General features: G+C 42.1%; 1 protein-coding gene across 2 annotated transcripts in view; it reads right to left on the bottom strand.

Moving 5' to 3' along the window:
- Nucleotides 1–2,497: 2,497 nt before the first annotated feature.
- Nucleotides 2,498–21,150, bottom strand: part of rnf213a (ring finger protein 213a) — a 36,427-nt gene continuing 17,774 nt past the window's right edge. For both annotated transcript variants that reach the window (XM_061700798.1, XM_061700799.1), the window contains exons 28-66: nt 20,976–21,100; nt 20,516–20,632; nt 20,321–20,445; nt 20,117–20,239; nt 19,971–20,038; nt 19,290–19,446; nt 19,081–19,216; nt 18,818–19,003; nt 17,202–17,332; nt 16,968–17,125; nt 16,678–16,884; nt 15,370–15,557; nt 15,194–15,302; nt 15,018–15,118; nt 14,736–14,924; nt 14,040–14,206; nt 13,259–13,361; nt 12,696–12,810; nt 11,551–11,752; nt 11,283–11,482; nt 10,818–10,940; nt 10,635–10,745; nt 10,308–10,550; nt 10,133–10,214; nt 9,982–10,016; nt 9,795–9,895; nt 8,438–8,594; nt 8,176–8,350; nt 7,891–7,973; nt 7,548–7,799; nt 6,880–7,009; nt 6,106–6,189; nt 5,853–6,033; nt 5,330–5,531; nt 4,680–4,757; nt 4,405–4,602; nt 4,206–4,295; nt 3,534–3,712; nt 2,498–3,152 (exon numbers count right to left, since the gene is read on the bottom strand). In XM_061700798.1, the coding sequence (XP_061556782.1) occupies nt 3,014–3,152; nt 3,534–3,712; nt 4,206–4,295; nt 4,405–4,602; nt 4,680–4,757; nt 5,330–5,531; nt 5,853–6,033; nt 6,106–6,189; nt 6,880–7,009; nt 7,548–7,799; nt 7,891–7,973; nt 8,176–8,350; nt 8,438–8,594; nt 9,795–9,895; nt 9,982–10,016; nt 10,133–10,214; nt 10,308–10,550; nt 10,635–10,745; nt 10,818–10,940; nt 11,283–11,482; nt 11,551–11,752; nt 12,696–12,810; nt 13,259–13,361; nt 14,040–14,206; nt 14,736–14,924; nt 15,018–15,118; nt 15,194–15,302; nt 15,370–15,557; nt 16,678–16,884; nt 16,968–17,125; nt 17,202–17,332; nt 18,818–19,003; nt 19,081–19,216; nt 19,290–19,446; nt 19,971–20,038; nt 20,117–20,239; nt 20,321–20,445; nt 20,516–20,632; nt 20,976–21,100 (5,550 nt within the window). In that variant the 3' untranslated portion in view covers nt 2,498–3,013. The remainder of the gene's footprint in view (nt 3,153–3,533; nt 3,713–4,205; nt 4,296–4,404; nt 4,603–4,679; nt 4,758–5,329; nt 5,532–5,852; nt 6,034–6,105; nt 6,190–6,879; nt 7,010–7,547; nt 7,800–7,890; nt 7,974–8,175; nt 8,351–8,437; nt 8,595–9,794; nt 9,896–9,981; nt 10,017–10,132; nt 10,215–10,307; nt 10,551–10,634; nt 10,746–10,817; nt 10,941–11,282; nt 11,483–11,550; nt 11,753–12,695; nt 12,811–13,258; nt 13,362–14,039; nt 14,207–14,735; nt 14,925–15,017; nt 15,119–15,193; nt 15,303–15,369; nt 15,558–16,677; nt 16,885–16,967; nt 17,126–17,201; nt 17,333–18,817; nt 19,004–19,080; nt 19,217–19,289; nt 19,447–19,970; nt 20,039–20,116; nt 20,240–20,320; nt 20,446–20,515; nt 20,633–20,975; nt 21,101–21,150) is intronic.

Below are 21,150 nucleotides of genomic sequence, written 5' to 3'. Positions count from 1 at the left end.
AATAAACTCACCAGTTTTGAGTTTACGATGCTAAAGAAGCATTGTTGACGCACAATAAAGAGTTGTTCACCTGCATGAAGCTGGAAATCGTCGCAAAAGTATCTCTAAAACCCTTGACGTTCATCAGTGCACGCAAGTCGACTGTCTACTTATGGAGATAGCTCGGCACTTCTGTGGGGGGAAAAAGGGGCAGTAAACAACCGTAGCCTTCAATTAAAATGTATTGCATATAAAAGTCAAATAAGTGGCCTACATAAATGTTTAAAAATCAAACTGTTCTCAAAGATGAAATGCAATGCGGTCTTGATACATTCCAATTTTTGGTGACATGTTATGGTGGTCAAAAATAAATAAATAAATAATAATAATAATAATAATCGTGGCTGTATTCAACATTTCAACAGTGAGCCGACCCTCATATATCCCACACAGAGGTGTACTGTGGCCCGTTTCACATTTCACCGCAAGGATAAATATACAAGCGTATGTTTCTCGGTTGCATCGGAGCTCTTAATGGCCCACGTTGCTTATTTTTGTCCCGCACCGCTCGAAGAGAATATGAATTGTCTCGAGTTCGCACAGGAACACACCTCAGCCCAAGCGGAGGCGAGGGGGCTCAAGGTCTTCCTGCCGCTCTCTCCCCCAAATCCACGGCGCAATCTGTGGAATTAAAATGGAGGATAAATATTATCAAGTGCAACCGGAGAGGGTGTTGTGTATTTGCGCTGAGGGGGGAGGTAGGAAGAGAGGCTCAGGGAATAGCGGGGTCAAATGTCAAGGTGGAGAGTGACATCGCCATTTTATAACAGGGGTTCTCAAGTGTTGGGGGTCCAAGGACCGCTTACAGGGGAGACATTTTTCCAAGGACCCACCCCCACCACATTACTCTTAACATCAATTAAACACAACTACCATGTGTACTCCTACACAGCATAGGAATCAAAAGGTTACCCATTTTTAAGGGTAAAAAGTTATCCAATGATGAAAAACTCATATTTTCGAGAGGGGAAAAAAATTATGTGATGGGATATCATTTTGAAACTTTCTTTTTTTTTTTTTTGACAAGGGAAGAAAGTCATATTTCAATAAGTGAATTTCAAAAATATATGTTGTTCTTGTATTAGTATGTACTTCATTCTGGAGAAAACACCTTTATTCTTTTAAAAAAATAAAAATAAAAAAACTACCGTCTTGAAAAAAAAGTCACCTGTTATTCGGGGGGGGGGGGGGGAACTTTAATTACTTATTTACTTTATACACCACCTTAAAGCTGCAGTTTTCAAACTTTGAATCGAAGAAAGCCTAATGTGGGAGGGAGACATTTTTCCAAGGGTCAATTAAACATTACTACTATGTGTACCGCTAAGTCATACGAATGAAAAATGTCACTATTTTTAATGTTTTCTATAACATTCTATGACGCTATTTATATATATATAAAAAAAAAAAAAAACTGTGGAAAAGTGTGGGTGTTGCTGCAGCGTTTGTGGTCAAATGTTTTACAAATCATAATATAAATTGCTTCAAGGTTTAAATACGTTTCCCATTATGTGTTAGCATTAGCATTAAACTAGTGTACTTAAAGCAATGTGTTTGACATACACAATGTGCAATTCTGCTAGTTTGCTCAAGGCATCACATTATTTTGGGAACGAAGTGGCCATTTTTGGCAATTCCTAGGGGACCTGAAGATTTTGTACGATTGCTACCAAAACCTGAACCTTGTATACCGGACCGATGGGTGATGCTAATTTGTTCCAAACAATCCACGTCGGTGACGTTTGACGACTTTCATGACCACAACACGGGAAGTTCTCGGCTCCACAAGGTTAATGACGCTACTGAACTTCTGCTCCCATCCATGTTGTCCACTTGATGGAATAATTTCCACGTTAACAAATAAAAATGCAGAAAAATCATTGCAAACATAGCTCTCGAGAAAATGAAGGGTTCGCTGTAAAATTTTTCTAGTGGTCAGTGGGCTCCCTCTAGAGGTATGCGAAAGAATCACTCTCTCAATATAGCTCAGTTGTATTTAACTTTCAAGTTCAACACGTTTACATTTAAGAACTTCTTGTTTTTAAAATATTTAAAAAGGTGCCATTTTTATTTAACCTACGTGTAATACATTTCAATTGAATCGCTATTTACGTAATTTATACTCTTATGTTTAAATTGCAGTGTTGATGTTTCAACTGTGAATAATGTTACAGTGGCTTACAATAATATTAAATACACTTTTTTGGGATAAAACCCCGTCTCATTTTTGAAGAACAATTAAATTAGTCATTAATAAAGTATTTGGTGTAAAACGTTTGAGGGGGTCATTTACAGAAAATACACTAATTTGATAATAAAGTAATAACAACAACAACCCGAAGTGTTAAAGTAAAGATTGGCCCAGACTGGTCAGGTAAGGTCTGTGAAAAAAAATACAGCAGCCTGCTAGAGGCCTGGACGAGTGCAACTTTAACAAATGATAAAACACAATCACGTGAACATTGAAAATACATTTTATTTGTGTAATATTGATTATGTTCCCACAAGGCAATAGTGATTGTGCAGTCTACAGTGGAACCAACGGGGTCATCCTTCAACATTTCTCCATCTGAGGTGTGCGGGTGAGCTGGAACCTACCCGAGCTGACTCTGGATGAGAGGCAGGTTACAACCTTGCCAGCCGAGGCACATATAGACAAACAACCATTCACGCACACATTCCCACCGAAGGACAATTTAGAGTCTTCAATGAACCTAACAAGTATGGTTTTTTTTAATGTGGGAGGAACACATTAAAAAATGCTGCTCTCCAGAGTGAAAAGTGTTACAATTTGAGTTCAACCCAAAAAAATCCACACCAATAAAACCACCATTGTGTGTTACGTCATCAAATCTGTGTTGTTTTGCTTTTTAAATTTTTGGGGGGACTTTGTTGAGGGTTGTAGGCTACCTCTGATTACAACAAGGCAACATAGGATTTTTTTTTTTTTTTAATGGCACAAAAGGCTCCCCCGTTATACAGTTTGCCTGCGAATACGATCTCGCCTGATGCCGTTGATGAACTTCCAGGTTTCGACACAGTGAGAAAGGTGGATGTCAACCGTGAGGCCTGGGTACTTGTCCTCCTTGGAAGGGTCCAGTTTCCAAATCAGGCTTTGAAGAGACAAAAACATCAAGTGATGAAGTTGGACACCACTCACGTACAAAACAACAACTTTGTGCTAGTTGTTGTAACCAAAATACAACGTTTACACCAGTGATTCCCAACTAGTCTTGACTCAGCACATGAGTGAGTCATGTGCCGCGGGAAGTGATCAAAGTTTAAGGATTATAGTTGGTTTTACATTTACGGTTTTCATTATTGATATAGGGAATTCTAAACAATTTTTTGGGTGACATTTTTGTTTGGTGTTGTGTGGTGAGATTTTCCTAATACAAAATATTTGCCTTGGCTCAATAAAGGTTGCGCAACACTGTGCACACAAACACAAATGAAAGCGCAACCTCCTGCTTTGGCATAGGTGACCGAAGTACCTCCAGTCTGGCTTGAGGTCATCTGGTGCCGTGGGATTCTTAAGCTCCAACACCAGCAACTTGTGCAGCTCCAGCAGGAACATGTCCGTGTTGCGCCCGGAGCAGAAAGACGTCAGCAGTTGGCGCTCTTTCTCACCCAGGAGCTGCTTGTACTCCTCGCAGACTTTTTCAAAAGGATCCTGTGGGGGAAGCGGAGAGGATCAAATCCAAGTGTTGTCTTGATACAGCCATATTTGGAAACCAAACAAGTGCAGTTATTAAAGGGCCGCAAAGAATCTTTTTTGTGAGCAAAGGTCCACTTATCGAGGTCTATCAGGCCACATGCTATAATACGGTAATATTCAAAACCAAATGTTCTTTTCATGCATAACAACAAAAACTGAAATAAAATGTCATTTGTATTTTGACATAGACTTAAATAAATCGTTACTTAAAACAAAGTATGACCCCCGTCATGAATCCAAAACCACTATACCACGGTGCGACCTAGCTTCGTGAGTGTCTATGAAACACAGGTTTAAACTATTTATATGGGCAATTACAATTACAAATATAATTCCTCTCGGTTTTTTGGTATACACAGCTGGGCTCTGTCCCTATCCCCTGCAAACAGCGGGAGATCACTGCACGCTTTTGCTTCATGAATATATAAAAACTTGTATCAAGCATTACCCTATTAAGCATCATCATAATTTCTGATTTCAGAGCGGTCAGCAGCTTCCACAGGACCACACAATGCTTCAAACAGCACAAACTCAGAACCTGTGGCACACAAAATGAAGACATTATTGAAAGTAATACCGAGCTGGTGCAAATAAGTCCAGAAAGGAAGTGAGCAAACAGCCGAGAAACAATCAAAAGTAGCGGCGACCTTGAGGACAGAGTCTGATATCTGGCTTCCCATCTGCAGCATGTCCTTCAGGTAGCTGGACAGCCGCATGTGGGGGTCTTCCCCATCCATGGCCAGGAACCCCAGGGCCACCTCCAAAGCGGACAGGGCCTCACACGCTTCGCTGTAGTCGGGCAGCGCCACGGCCACCGCCAGCATGGTCTGGGTCACCAGAGGCTCCTGTCGGCATAGGTTGTCAACGCTCGGGCACCGTTAAGACGTCTGCGTCATGCCTTCAAGATGGCAGCGCAACTCACTTGTTTGACTTTTTCATTGACGTCCTTCAGGATGATGTCATAGTTGCGGTCGGCTCTGTTCACAAGTGTCGGGATGCCCTGGAGTGACGGGATAGAGACATGATGGAAACAATACATGTCAGTGCAATAGCACGACTGACCGCTTTTTGCGATTAAAGTATCCAATTTCGCTTGAGTCGATGTCAGCAACGTACAGTGACAGGCAGAACAATGAAATGCTCTTCTACTAGATCATCATTGTTTGAGTATGTGAGACAGTGGACCGCTGCTATTCGTGGGGAAAAGGCACCGGGCCAGATCGCAAAGAGCGAAAATCCACAAATAATTGATGCTCATTATAATTGCCATTAAAATTTTTCTTTTTCAATTTCCTTTTCTCAAAAAAAAAAAAAAACCTATGTGAATAAACGGGGGATTTGGGGGGAAATGCCGCAAATGTATGTGCATATGGGGGATAGATTCCTCCCCAAAAAATCTGCGAATAGGTGAATCCATTTTAGAGAGCAATTTCAGTAGCATTTACTAAACACATACACTGGTTTTGCGTAAAAGGCACAGGCGGATAAATGCTATACCGACTGATACGGCTTTGATGCAGGCATTTTGTAGGATCTCGGCATTAAAAAAAAAAAAAGAGGCTCTGTTCTCACATTGAGGTGGATGATTGGCTTTCCCAGGATGAAGCGAGAGTAAATCTGCTTCTGGATCCTGGGCAAATCGTATTTGTGAAGGGTCTCCTGGCCCCTCTGGATGCTGTACTGGGTGTTGGCGAGGACCAGGGGCATCAGATCCCTCTGCAGCTCGTAGTGGATCACGTGGATGTCAGTCAAATCTACAGGACTAACTATGTGGCTGAGAGAGGGGATGAAGAAAATCAGTCTTCACTCCTGTCCTGGTGGGATTATTTTCTTCGCTGCATACAGAGTTAATTCACATACAGCGGGGTAGACAAACTTTTTTTTTTTTTTTAAATAACAAAAGAAAATTGTCAGTACACTCACCCCCCAGCTTCCAGAGTTAGTTAAGTAATTAAAGGAAAATAAAGTGCTGAAATTTCACATTACCCTCTTAGCTGATCTGATATCAAACAAAATATACACTTTTAAACATACTGTTTTGCAGAAACTAGTAAGAACATACACACGTGCAAAAGTGAGTAAAGAGCGCCCTCACCTGGTTTTCTCTCCCATGTGATCGTCCACACATTTGACCATGTTATTGTGCAGGCCGATGAGGTAGCTGACCAGGACGGTCGAGCACAAACCGGGTCCGTGCCGCCGCGGTAACAGAACCTTTAGGTGACTGTCGCTATCGAGGTCCCGTTGGCAGAACTCGGCCGGCACTTTGATTTCATCTGAGCGACAATTCAGCGAGGGTCAGCTCACAGTCGCAATTTTTGCGGTTACAACGAGGGTTTAGGATTTACCGTAGGTTGCCAAAGATGATCTGAGTTGATTCCAGGTCATCAAGAACGTGTTGATGTGTTTCCCATACCAGGTTCTCGACGAACCTGCACAGAGAGGTCAAAGATAAAAGTGTCGTCTACGTCAGTGACTCCCAATTACTGTATTGTGAGAGAGCTTCTGGGCAGATGTGCCACAGGGAATTATCCAGTTTCACTTTATTGTTCTGAAGATTATTCATTTGCTACAAATGTGTCTTTGTACAACTGCCTAGGCAAGCAATGTATAGTGACATGCTTAACAATGACTTGATATGATCTTCCACTAGGTCGCAGAAGGTACATTATGAACCTGAATTTTCACTTTTTGACATTTTTTGGTCGGTGGTGTACTCTGAGATTTTTTTCCTAATATCAAATATGCTCAACAAAGTTTGGGAAAGACTGGTCTAAATCTGTAATAATTGGCGGGCAAAAATGTAAAAAAAATAAAATAAATAAATACATAAGACAGCATGCAGCAAATATTTTTTTTTCCCCCCCCCCATTTTGCCTTGTGTCATTTCCCGCTAAAACAATACAACCATTCCACAAATACAAATTTTTAAAAATTATAATGAATCACTAAAACCCAAAATATAGCCAAGGTATGAATAATATCATTGGCATAACTAACAAATAAAAACAACCAAAAGGAGCCAAATGAGCCACAAGATGAGTAAAGTCACAACTGGGATGAGCGCAGCGCAGTGCGGCAGGAGCGCTTCATCGCTGTGAGTGGAGCCGCTGTTTTAGTACCAGTCAGGCTGCTGAGGAACTCGGCGATGGTGCCGCATGAATCTTCGGTGACGTTTAAAAACTTCTTGAGCAGGCCTTTCTGGAGGTTGACAATGGCAGGGAGGTGCCTCACCAGTCGCAGCTCTGCTTCCTGACAGTGGAAATGATAAAGTGCTCACCGTCAAATCCTTCTAAAACATGTTCATATCATTCGTATTCATTGTCAAAAATTTGGAGACAGTTTCTCATTCAATAGCATGAGATATGGATATGTAATAGTGGTTAGCCCGACAAGTTGACTTTACCACTCCGCAATGACGACAGTTAGCTTGAAATCGATTCATCACTACTTGTTTTGGCTTTCACAATATGGGTGCGACGCTTAAATCGACAGGTGCTGGGTCCGCGCAGCATACTAACAGTCTCAAGTTTGTGGAAATATTTTACAAAAAATAAAACCGGTAAAATATGCAAGTCTATCATCAAATATATCAAAAGCACAGGCATCCGCGAACACTAGCTGACAAGCAGCCTAAAACCGCATGCCAGCCATTTATTAGTGAATTCATCCTCCCAATCAAAAATTATATTATTGGACTACATTGGACACGCATCGGCCCTTCCAATTTAGACAAACGGGTAACCCTGTTTTTAGCCAAGAACAATAGGCCAGGATTCCGTTTACTGACCTTGTTTAGAAATCTCCACAGTACAGGGAGCGTGTCTTTGCCATCATTCAACTCCACCATGTGGGTAAGGTGCAGCAGAGACACTTGCTCCCTGCAGCTCCACACCGCAGAATTATGGAGGTGGGAATTGGCGCGAAGAGAAGCCATTAAGAAGCCAGCATTGTCACTCAGCAGCCACATGATGGGATTGTCAGAGTTTTGAGAGTCTATCTGGATGGATGCGTTCATTTCCTTCAGCTGGTTGTCCAAGTGCTGCGGGGTAGAGAGCGGGGAGGTGGCAGAATTTCACACCGCCGCTGCTCACACTGATTACACCTCACTTAGTCATCTACACGCACTCTACCTTCAGTTTGGGTGTGATGGAGAGGCTCATTTGGATCTCCCATTCATTTCTCCTCATATTGGTGGAAAGCACCCATGAGTCAGCTGAAAGCATGGTCAGACAGAATTAAATCACATTTGGCCATGCAACCTTTCTGTCTTGGAGGACTGGATTCTAGATCGGTGGTGGAACAGAATCTTTATGCGTGTGGTGTTCTGTGTTGAAATTATCATAACACACCCCACATAGCGCGACCATTATTCAGCAGTGGACAGTGGAAAGACTCAGCAATGAGTTTTGTCTTACAGCTTCGTGGGTGCTGGGGTTCAAGGAGGCCTCTGATGAGCAGGTGAACAGCTCCGACTGTGTCATCTGTCCCTTTGCCCAGACATCTACCGAAATGCTCCTTGTCTTTTTTCAGATGAGCCAGTAGAAATGGACCTGGCTCAGTGACTGGAGAGTTGATGATCGAAGAGATATTCTGTCAATGCAAGCAACACAGAGAACATCACAATGTCATCTTCCCCGAAACAGATGCGGTCATGCTGCAAAGCTCGTGGGACGACACCTGTGAGTGGTCGGAGGCGCCGATCAGCATGGCCAAGTGTGTAAACATGCGGATGAGTGTGAAGGGAACAGGGGAAAGGTGCTTGGTGTCCAGCATGTCTGCATTGTCCCTTCGACTGGGGTCGCCCAAGATGTGGCCTGTCTGAGTGCGATCAGTCCTGAAAACAAACCGAGCGCAATGATGAAGGATAACTGCACCGTACATGACTTCTGGTTGTCATGTTTCTTCTGTCACACCTTCCAGGATTTTTGAGAGTCCCAATTCAGTAAAACACCATTGTCACAAATTATTATATACTGCCAATGAAACTCAAAGTAAAAAAACAATTTTTTTTTTAAAACAGAGAGGAAAAATATGATGATAACTTAGGGCTGGGCGATAAGGGTGACTTTTTTTTACCATCAAATATCTTATTTCTGACTTAATCAATTTGGAAAAGTTGGGGTTGCAAAGGTCACTAAATATAAATAAATATTGCAAAAGAGCCACTAATTTGTCAACAATGACTCTGGTTTTGTAAAATAGTTGCACACTGTTTACAGCCATGTTGTTCGTGTAAGCAGAGCACATCAGCAGGGACACGCTTTGAACGATGGAAGTCGCAAAAAATAAAAAATAAAAATAAAAATGAATGAATTGGTAAAATCAATTAATCATTCAGCTACAGACCAAGAAACAGAACATTGTGACAGAGGAAATGGTCTGGATGCTCAGTACAATATAAACAATACTAACAAATAAAGCAGCACTAAAAACACCTGTATACAGTGAACCCCCGCATTTGGCAACCGTGGATTCACCTCTTCGGGTACTTTTTTGTTCAAAATGTTTTTCTTTTTTTTTTTTCAATGTTTTATATTATTCAATTTTTATTTCTTTTAGTTTTTTCTTGGGGGGGACAAATCACGAAAAAGCTTATTTGCAAAAAAATAAAAAAAATAAAAATAATAACAATTTTGAATAAGCTTAATCAAGAATCTTTGGGGTTTAAAAAAATGGATGTCAATTATCCATGGATTTTCTCTAATATTCGCTGTCCGGCCCAATCCCTATCTCTCGCGAATAGGGGGATCCACTGCAGCTAAGAAAGAAAAAAAGTAAAGTTCACTGTCATTTAACCTATGGGGAAAAACTGTTTTGAAATGTATAAAACACATTGTGTACAAATATGGTTTATGCGTCTTCCAATGTGTTTTTAATTATGTGAACCAATCCTTTGTTCTCATGAGTTCAAAAGACCAGTAACTTTGAACACGTTGCATTGCAAAAAATGGCGCCACAAATTAAGGCATAATCACAGCACTATCAGTCAAAATTCGAGAGGGGTGGCCTCATTGTTGAAGAGTCAGCCACTTACTGCCTCCCAAGTTGATTAAAACCCAGCACAGGGACATGACGTTCCCCACCGATGGGGACGTTACAGTCAAGGCAACGCTTTGTTTCTGTGGGTCTGCCACACTAGTCAGAAGAGGGAAAAACAATGTTTAATGTAAATACAAATAGAGATGCAGATACATATTTGGAAGAGAATAAAAACAACAAACCTCTCCAACCAAGCAGGGGTGACCATTTGGACATGCTAAGAAAAGAAAGTTGTGAAGACTAGTATGTTTTCATGTATTCCATCTATTCAAACTAGAGAAACAGGTTTTGTTTTGTTTTCAATCATAATGTTGTTCTTTTTATTGTACTTACTGTACCACGTCAGTTGTGAATTGCCCAGCGCTTGCTGAGCCTCTGCTAACCTATCTTGTGGCATGGTAGGCAAGAAGGTAGCCTAATGTGAACAGAGGAAGCTATTAATTTCCTTTCCCAAAACACTTAGTCAGTTTTTGAACACGTAAACCTTTAGTAATAGGTTTCACTGTACCTGCATGGTTGCAGGTTCCATCGCTAGATGTTGCAGAGGTGCTACAATCTTTTGGTCTGCGCAAAGCAAGACGGCAGCCAGGTGAACGGCCAACGCCACGGATGCACAACAGTCCCCGGATGTTTCGGGAGTGACCGCCAAAGGCCCGGGTTGGTTGGTTACCAGACCACAGGCAAAGGCCTTGACCTTCGGGTTATCAAGCACTTTGGAAGTGTTGATGAAATTCAGCAGGGCATTGAATTGCTGGAAGCGGCAAACATGGAAAGACAAAAAAAACTCACACCTGACCTCGCCAATACTTGCTTTGCTCCTTGTGTGGGAATCTACCTCTGTATTTTGATGCAAAAGTAAACTGCCGTTTCTGAAGAGGGTGGTTACTTCTCTGTGCAGTGCCAAAAGCAGGTAAACCGTTGCCCTTTGTGGTGAAGTTGTGCAGTCCTATAAGGTGAAAGTAAAAGCAAATTGAAAAGATTCAAGTGGGAACACGAAACGAAAGAGAAACAACATTACCTGACAAATCTCATCAAGGCAGTCCATTCGGCCCTCTGCGATTGCTTTAGCGAATGCATCTCTGATTTTCTTGTAGCTCTCCCCATACACAAGATACTGGTCAACTGTGATGGGTTCTCCACTCTGGGTGCAATTCAAATTAAAAAGAAGAATGCTTGGAAAAAGACAAAAAACAACACATACTTAGAGCAAGGGTGGGCAAATGTTTGTGCTCAGGGGCTACATTTGATTTTTAAAAGGTACAGCTGGAGCAGGCCATTTGTAGATGAGGGTAAGTAAAATGGTTTAATTAATTAATTAATTTTATTAACAAATATTACAGAACGCTTGATAATGCAAATACTCAGTGTGCCGGATTTCAGAACAGAGCGGGCCATATGTGGCCCCCAGGCCATACTTTGCCCACCATTGATTTAAAGCCTTTTTTGTTTTGTCGTAAAAAGTTGTCATCTCGGCAAACCAGACCTTTTTCAGAACCTCCTCGGGAAACAGCCAGTGCTTGTCATCCATTTTGAGAAGGTCAAAGGCAAACGCCACTCCACGTTGGCTGATTATTTTACGAACCAAGTAGACGCGATACCAGTTGTTGCCACTGCGGCTACACAAGTTCACCACACTCTCCAAGAAGTCGTCGCTTTGACTCGGACCTTCTCCTTGCGGCATTTCTGTCATAATGGCATTGGTCAAACATGACACAGCATGCCGCAGCCTCTCATCGACGAGAATGGCTCACCAGGGGCAATGATGGTCGCTGCTAAATCCAGGTTCATACGCAATCTTGCCACCTGCTGGAGATGCTCCACTGTGACCACCGCTTCCTCCGCCGCCGACGGACTGAGCGAACGCAGCACCTCCATTAGGAAGGCCGTTTCGCGGCGCATGCACGCCTGCTTGTCCGTGTCCGACCTGAACTGGAAACTCTCAAACATGGAGTCCTCCGTGCGAGATCAGGATTGATAAGAAATTAGCTATTTGGCAGTGTGTTGCGGAATTTGCATATACATATCAAACAAGGAAACCATGGGTTTTCTGCAAGTACTCTGGCATCCTCTGTTATCCCAAAAACATGCACGTTAGGTTATTGAAAGAGAATTTGCTCATAGGTGCGAATGCTTGTTTGTCTTTATGTGCCCTGTGAATGACCGAGATTCGCAGGGGATAGTGAGCCCTGCCTTGAACAGTAGCGTAAAATGTTTATAATTTCCCACATTAATACAATAAACTTTGATTGTAACAATGCTTAATATCACTTCAAACTCATCTTATAATTAAAAAAATTACAATTAATGGCTTACAGATTTCATCTTTTAAAAATGCAACGGAACTGCTGGAAGTGCACATCATGTACATGCAGCGAAGACTCTCCATAACTTCCACTAACAACCCAGGCAAAACTTAGATCCTCCCTTACATACGGAGCTTGTTTATCAGTTGAGATGCATCACTTCAACAGACTTCTTTAACACCAACTACTGTACCACTTTCGTATTTGGACATGGCTTTAGCGGCCTCTTAGGGCATTTCGAAGAAGCAGCCAAACTGTGAATAAGTGAGTTTTTAAAGAATAGCTGGGGATAGTTTCCACAGGAAAAAAATGCAAAAACTGTATGTGAAGTCGTGAACCTTATTTCCTGGGACAATGAAATTAGCTCACAAACTATAGACGCAAATAGCTCCACTCCTTTTATAATAATAATAATCTCCCAGCGGATAATTCTTTCCTTTTAGTGTGGCCCTATACTCCTTTGTACGTTTTTATTTTGTGGGGTAAAATAAAATTTAATTAAAATGTTGTGTTAATTATCATATCAGACCATAATGATAATCATTTCATCTCTGTCGACAGGAAGTTAGAATTGCTACAAATAAAATGTATACCTGGAGGCACTTTAGGTAGAGGCAGTAGAGTTTGGTTTTGTCCCTTTCCTCTAAAATGTGGCAGTGCTCCACAGCCAGCAGGTGCTGCTGCAGGTAATCTTTCACATCGTCGAAACTGTGAGGAATTGAAATTTACGGCATGGTTCAGTGGGGTAAACGCATACAAACTCCCCCTTCTGCTCAGAAAACAGTCATGGTCGACAATCCCAAACATTAAACCTGTTCAATATTTCTGATCACAACTCCTTATGTCTGTGGCAACCACAGAGTTGGGCCGCGCTACGGACTCCGTGAGTGAAATGGAACGATAGCCAATTAGGAAATGACCTCAAGCTTGAAATACATATGAGGAGCAATTGGTTGGGTTAAGTGTTTATGTAACATGTCTCACAAGTCATTCACCACAGGGGAAAATGGCAAGGAGAAGAGTTTGCAGCTGCAATGTATTTACCAAACCAGCTAACAGTTAGCTTTGATCATTGTTATGCGTGTACCCCGCTTTAGGAACACTATTATAATGACAGATAAGAAATAAATTATGTTTTGCCATCCTGGCACCTCACCTGTACTTCAGCAAGAGTTTGAGCACAACCGATCTAACCACTGGGTTTTTATCCGCTGAGTCATCAAACGGAGAGAGCACCTTTGTCCTGATTTGTCCATCCGCTGTTAAGATATGAACATTGTCTTAAGAACTAACGTAGCAGTGAAAAAGACGGATGTGTGTATTAGGGATGGGCATTATAAATGATGGGTCAGTTTATTAATACTTGAGATTGTTGATTAATTGTACGTTGAACCAAACACAACCATGTGGATTGTGCTGGTTGGCAGCACAAGCGCTGGTGAGTCAGTCTCAACTGATTTGTTGTCGCTGAAAGAACAACCTGATGTTATGTGGAGAAGGCCAACAGACACGCAGACCTCCCTTGTGGCTCCTCCAGGCAGCATTCATCTGCTCCATACCACATTGGCATGGAAACAGGGGTTCAGAACATTCAGAGAGCAATTCTTCCTATTGTGGTTGACGGTTCTATTCAGGACAAACATTTATTCTGATGTCCACCAAAACTGAATGTATTCTTGCATCACTCAAACTTTCCTGGTAATCAGTGTTTGACAATCAGCCAAACTAATCAACAAACAAACCAACCAACGTAACTCACAATGCTTCAGATAATAATAATCAGGTCACCCACACTGTTCAATCAACTGTTCATTTTCATATATAAACCGTAGTCACAGCGGCTAACAGAGTAGGATCCACAGTTTAAGGAAATACGGTATTGGATCTAGGAAACCCCTAAAATGGATGCAAACAGTACAAGCAAGTATATGTCCTACCCCTGAGAATAGGAGCGGCGCTGGCTTCCACCAATAGAAAGGAAAGCAAGTGGTGAATGACAGCTGGGCATGGAGGAGCGTTGTCCTTGAAGCACACACTAGACACCAAGTCGATGAAGAAAGCATTGCACTGATTCCTGAACAAAGCGTGCTGTTCAACTCGAATCCTGCACAGATTGTACAAGGGTGACAATGAAAGCACGGCAGGCCCTGTACAAGTGTTTAAAAAACTTTCAGAGATTTGTTTATAAACATACATACTGTACATGTTTGAATATTATTGCTGAAAACATGTACAAAGCCTGGGAACTATGTAGTACTCTGTACTATTTTTTCACGTCAGTTTTCCTGACTTTTTCTTCCAGCGCCTCCATTCACATCAGCAGTTGTCCAGCGCAATTGCGAAGCGTAGTTGCTCGCTAACCACCTATGCCTAAACCCCGAAAATGCATCTTCCCTCTGGATAGTCCGCTGGTGTGGCCACTTTAGAGCACCTTGTTGTTGGCCGTGAGTGTCTGCACATCATGCAGATAAAGGTGACAGAGCGAGGAGTATGGAATTTTGTTTAATTAATATATATATTTTTTTTTTTAAGTAAGACTTCACATGCCTGCATGTAGAACTTTAAATTCCAATTCACACTGCTAAGTGAAATTAATTCATTTTTGTTTTAAGAAAAGCTTTGCCATCACCAACCTTAAGTCCTCAGAGGGAACTGGGTTAAAATCGTCAGGAACTGCCTGCTTACAGTCTGGACAGACATGCATCTGACAGGGAACCAAGCACCTTTTAATACACGAAGCACAGAAAATGTGCTCGCAGGGCAGACTGATGGGATCTTGTGGGTCTCCCTGACACAGCAAGCACCAAGGGACCGAACTGAACCTGGATGGAGTAAAAATGACAGAGCAGTCGTAGAGTAGAGCGCAGAGACAGTGGGAGACACTCTAAATATGAACCAACATCGTTAAAATGTACCTGAAGATTCCTTGGAGAGCTTCATCTTTGCAGGTTTTTAGCAAGCGAATCATCGCTTCGAATGGCTGCTGACATTTAAGGTCAGAATTGTTCTCGAGAACCTGAGAAACAAAAGGTAATTCCTTTTTTATGGCGCCTGACTTTATCCATTAAATGGAGACAAATCCTTCACCAACCTGGTTGAGTAGTTGCACGTGCTTCATAATTAAAGGTGTTATCTCCCTCTGTTGTGTCTCAAAGTGCTCCACAAATAAGGACAAAGGAAATATCCGATTCCACCGATCTCTGAGAAGTAGGAGTAAAGAAATGAATGTGTTTGCTCATGAACTCCTTTCTTTTCACCTTGACTTACCGGACCCTGTTGACAATCGTCTTGCTCCTGTCTTGGTAGTGTCTCACACTGTCCTCCGAGCAGACCAGCTCAATTGGAAACTTGAGTTTGTTCACCCGCCTGACCCAGGCTTGTCTTTGGGCATCCATCTCCCAGCATCTGGGCTCAAGATACTCCAGGCAAGCAAGAGCAGCATACACGTCAAGCACCTGGAAGATCACAGCAATTGATGTAAAACCCTGCAGATTTTTTAATCACCATTCGCAAACTCATCTACACGCAAATCTTTCATTAAAACATTCCTACAACTTTTCCCTTAAAAACACACTTATCCTTGTATTTTTGTGCATTCTCTCTATCACTGTAAGATGCCCCCCAAATGTCCTGCTCCTGAGGGTTGGACTCAACCAAGGCTTCCCTTTGCCACTGATTCTATTCATAACTTTTATGGATATAATGACTAGGCCCAGCCGAGGCATTGAATGGTCCGGTATGGTGGCCTCAGCAGCTCTGCTTTGCTTCATCAAGCCGCAATCTTCACCTCTCGCTAAAGTGGTTCGCAGCATTGTGCGAAGCTGTTGGGATTAGAAGGGCGGCTGTAGATCAGTTGGTTGAGCGGGTCGCCTAGTGAGTATGAGTGTGTGTGTGTGTGTGTGTGTGTGTGTGTGTGTGTGTGTGTGAGAATGTGAGTGCTCCTCCGCATTGAGAGGAGCTAGATAAGGTGGCTCAGGCATCAGTTTAGGACTGTTTGTGGACACCTCCCTGGTGAGGTCTTCCAGTACATCCTACCGCGAGGAGGCCCCACCGAAGACCCAGGACACGTTGGATAAACTATGTCTCAACACTACCCCAATGCAAAATGCTGCCATCACTGTGCTTTACTGTATAGCGTTCGTTTGGTGGTATGCAGTATTGTGCTTGCCCCAAACATACATTTTGGAATTAAGGACAAAAAGTTCAACCTTGATTTCAAGACTTTAGATTGGTCACTAATTTGTAAAAATAACACACGCTCACACACACACACACACACACACACACACACACACAGGGGGATTGACCAGTCCTATAGATTTGTGAAAAAATATAAAATTGACCAAATTTGGACCCAGTGCCAGCGATTATACATTTTGTCAAACTTTTGTTTGGTAATTTAAAATATGTGCCTGGGCTCAGTCAACGTTGGGAAACACTGGTCAAGACATTGTTAATGTGATAAACCTATTAACCACTTATTAGTAACTGAACATTAGGGTAGGGTGTCCAATTTCTATTCAACAATTTTTACAAGCAAGGGTTCACGCTACACAGCAATAAATATAAACTCACCAGCTCATCTCCCTCGCTGAACTGATGACTCCTTAAGAGGTCGGCGGTCACCTGCGGTTCAAGGCTGACCATTATGTAGAGGTTCTGCAGTCGGTCCTTGGACTCGTGATAGGCAGCATGGACCCACGGAAGCGACGCAACTGCATCCATGGCACCGAACTGCGAGCGCAGTTCATTGACGCAGTTGTTCAAAGCCATATCCAGGAGCTAAAACGTATGAATGAATGAATGAATGCATGCATGCGCACAGTTGTACTAACAGATGTGACCAGTATCGTAAAGACATCAACCTGCACGTCCTCCTGACGGGTGACATTCATAGTCAAGAAGAGAAAATCCTGTAGGTAGAGCTGAAAGAACTCAGACTGTATCTCTGGGGTGTCTTTCGCGATGTACTGTCCCAGTGATGTTTTGGAAAAGTATTCAAAGAATCTCTGTTGAGTATGACCTAACAAGACAAATCCTAGGTTAATTAAGTAAAATGACCAAGAAACATAATCTTTCTGTCGTGGGTCATTCATTACCTTCATTTTGAAGCACATGAACCCAGAGCTCCTCTAAGTAGTCCTTGATCCTCCCACTGAAAGGCATGCTGAAGGTAAAGGCCCTGCCTTGGGCCAAGTAGTTTCGTAGGAGAATTGTTCGGGTCTCTAAGCTGTTTGAGAGAGAAAGTCACTAAGACTTGATTTGAATGTTCCAAAATGGGTCACACGTTCAAAATGAAATGCAGTCACCTGTATGCAGTAAGGACAGCGGAACATTCCATTCTTGCAAATTTGATATTTCAATAACCAATGATCATCTGATTACTCGATGTTGCTGGGGTAGTATTTGTTTTTGGTGATGTGCCACATATACCCTCGCTGTAGTGTATGAAGTGCTGTGTCCGCGACTAAAAAGGCTTTTACAGTGGTTCCTCCATTAAATTGCGGTTTATGTATCACAGTCCCACTATATCACAAATTGTTTTGCGGAACATTATGTGCTTGTCTATCACAGAAACCCTGCTAGAAGATGTCTGTGTGTCTGTGTGTGTGTGTGTGTGGGGGGGGGGAGGGTTATGTAAAAAAATCATACATACTGATTAAGATAGAGTATAAGGAGTAATGAATTGAGTTGGTCTTGCGATATTTTCATTCTTTTAGGCTGATTGGCTACTGGTAACTTCACGCTTGGATTGAACACGGTTTTGTTTTAAGCTCTACAATGCCCCCTTAAGCATCTTGCCTCTTTGATGGCTTCTGGTAGTGAGCCCTAGTGTCCTCAGACGAAGATCCTGACCATTTAGGAAAAAACAAAACTGATGGATACGCTTCAGGGAGGATGGTGTTACGCAGTCATACCTTTTGCATTACAGTGGATAGGAACGGTGCCTGTCCATGAATAGAAAAAAATCAGCAAATAATTGATTATAATAATTATATAATTATAAAGTGAATAAGCGGGTATCAGGTAAAAAATAAATAAATAAAATTTTAAAAAACACTAATAAGTGGGGGTTTCCGCAAATAACGGGAACGGTCCCCCCCAAAAAATTCCACATATAGGTGAATGTGTGAATACTGAATCATAAATATCTGGGGGTCCTCTATACTGCCATCTAGGAGTATTTACAACACATAGCACTTATCAATTACTGCATTTTCGTTTCATTTTGTGCTGGCAATTTTTTGGGTGTGGGTAAAATACTGTATGATTACAATTTAAATTGAAAAGTGCGTTTGAATACTTTTAATGTGTTTAACGTCTGTAGGAGAGGTGAAACTATACTAAAAGAAAAATTCTATGGTCTTTCTAAATCTTAGATTTGCACGCATTTTATGTAGGTCTGAAATGTGTCCACTGTGATAACCGGGGGTTCACTGTACTGCCTTCATGGGCGCTCACCTTTTTCATTCACACGAGTCTGGCGTATTTTGAGGTAAACATGACGAAAACACTTTTAAACGGTTTCAAATTGTGAAAACAGTCTCCTTTAAATTTTCTACACATTTTCGATTTACAACAGAAAAAGCTTCTGCTTATCATTTGAATTATTGAAAATACAATTGATCTTAAGGGGAAATTTTGTTTCACCAAAGTTCAAGCACTGTTGTGTCCTATTTTGGAGGTTATGGTGTCCATTATTGCTTCCACCTACTCAAGCGATGGCTGTGGAATTTCCAGGAACCTTTCATCGGCGAAGATGTGTAACCACAGCCTCTTCACAGAGGCACTACTGTCGTCTCTAATTAAGATGTCCAGGTTTCGGTCAGCATCAATGACTGAAACCATTTGAGCCAAGACAGGGGTCACCACAGCTTGAATGCGCTTCCATAAAGAGTGGCTGAAATGGCCCAAAAGACAAGGTCAAACCCTCTAGAAACAAACACAAATATTGCATTGTGAAGGGGTGCCACTCACCAAAACGTACCCCCTTCTTGTAAGGCATCAACATTAGAAGCCACCTTGATGACCCAATCCTTTGTGGAAGATGAAAAGTTGCTTTCACTCGCTAGAGTTAAGTAAAGACGCTTCTTCACAATTTGCAGGAAGTCATCTGCCAAGAATAAGGAAGTGTAAAGGACACTGATGGCAACCAGGGAGACCACAAGAAAGTAAGTAGATAATACCTGCGACCTGGTCACTGTCACTGAGAAGCTTCAGAAGCGTCTCAAGTCTTCGAGTGCTGCGGTTTCTGCAGCCTTGCTGGTCCCTGAGCATGCCGACCGCACTCTGCACACAGCTTCGCACCAGTGCTGTCGTGTCTAGGGCCGTGTCATCTTGGTACTGCATAGTGACAACATTGTGGTCAAGAAAAAGAAAAGCATACAAACTGTGCATAGCGAGCCCATTTCTTCCAGCCCGATTTTGAGTTGACGGCATTGACTGAGACAAACCTCTCTGCGCTGTGCACAAAGGTGTTTTCCTCTCTTCCTGGCTTTTGTCCCTCTCCACTACCACTTACTGTATCTCAACCCAACTGGTCAGGGCAGACGGACGCCTCACACCGAGTCTCGGGTCTGTTTGCTAATGTAGGGTTCAGTTGAGCTCCAAATGAGGGAGGAGTAAGTCAAATAAATAAATTGACTTGATTCGATCATTTCTGATGGGATACCTTGTGATCTCTCACACTGATGTGCAGTGACACAATTGCTGGGAATCACTGACCTCAGTGGTGCTTTGGCTTTTGATTGACTTAACAAGATACAAAACAACACTTCGAAAATTGCACAGCACACCTTATTTAACGTTAAAGCGAAGGATAAGAGTCAGTTAATGAGAGGTTTGTATTACTAGCTCTGTATACTCACATCTTCTCTTGTCTCTGCTTCCTCCTTGTTCGCGCCACATGAATCACTCTCCTCACCTGCCTCCAGAGCTGTTAAAAGATTTCATTTGTTTAGCGGCGCTAAATATTTGAAGTCAATAAAAGGATTACAAATAAATACCCCCTGACCTTGAGGTTGGCTTCTCTCTGTTTCAAACAGCTGGCAAATTGCTGTGTTTCGCAAGGTTCTAATGCTTGTAACGATGTCCGTTGGCTGTCTGAGGTCATCTATATGCACTGAAGTCCAGGGGCCTGCCAATGTTAAGATGTCCTGAAATGACTCTTGGGCTATTTACGTCAAAAGCACTAATGTCCAAGTTGAAGTGATCATACCGCCATGAAATCCAACATAGCAAGTCCCTCCTTGAATCCTTGGAAGCCTGGTGATAAAGTAGACAAACACCCTGCAGTCCAAGCCCTCTTGAGTGATCTTGGTGATTTCATTTATGGCTGAATACCTACGATTGGGTAGCAAAGCTCAGTATTGCACAACCACAAAAAGCATGGCAAAAAATGGTGCTTGCTTACTTTGCTGATGCAATGAGATGGGCACTATGAGTGCCCTCTTTGAATTCACTCTGAATGATCAGGACCTTGTTGTAGGGTCCGTCACGGATGAGTTGTTTTTCAGCAGTGAGGTAGTTTCTACGAGAAAACAGCATTTGGACTGCCTTCATCACTTCAACAGCACGGTACAAATAGAATAAACTGATCCAGAGGCTGCAACTTATCCTCACAACATACAATACTATAATTGTGTTGCAATTATGTTGTATTGTCAAAAATCAAGAGTTGTATAACTCACTTCAATTATTTAGGAAATGACGCATGTATGTAATCACCTTTGTGAACAAACGCTTTGAAAAATCTTGTCTATTCAAATGTCTACATAGAATTTAACACAGCAGTATGTATTTGTGGTTACGGTGTGCATCAAATATCGCTAAACTGTGTTCATATTAGATTGTTAGCCATTTTATCCACAAACCTAATTTCCTTCAAGAAGAACTGTTCCATGTCAAACTGCTGGAGTGAGAGAAGCTCGACACTTTGCAACATTTGCTCCAATGGCTCTAAGTCTGGTGCAGTGAGAAGTCTGGAGAATGTTGTAACCTGTGGTTTAGAAAGCAAGTCGGTTAGACTTATGAAGATTAAAAGCTGTG

Source organism: Phycodurus eques, chromosome 16, assembly GCF_024500275.1.
Source record: "Phycodurus eques isolate BA_2022a chromosome 16, UOR_Pequ_1.1, whole genome shotgun sequence".
In the NCBI taxonomy this organism is placed as follows: domain Eukaryota; kingdom Metazoa; phylum Chordata; class Actinopteri; order Syngnathiformes; family Syngnathidae; genus Phycodurus; species Phycodurus eques.
This window is presented reverse-complemented; position numbering and strand designations above follow the sequence as displayed.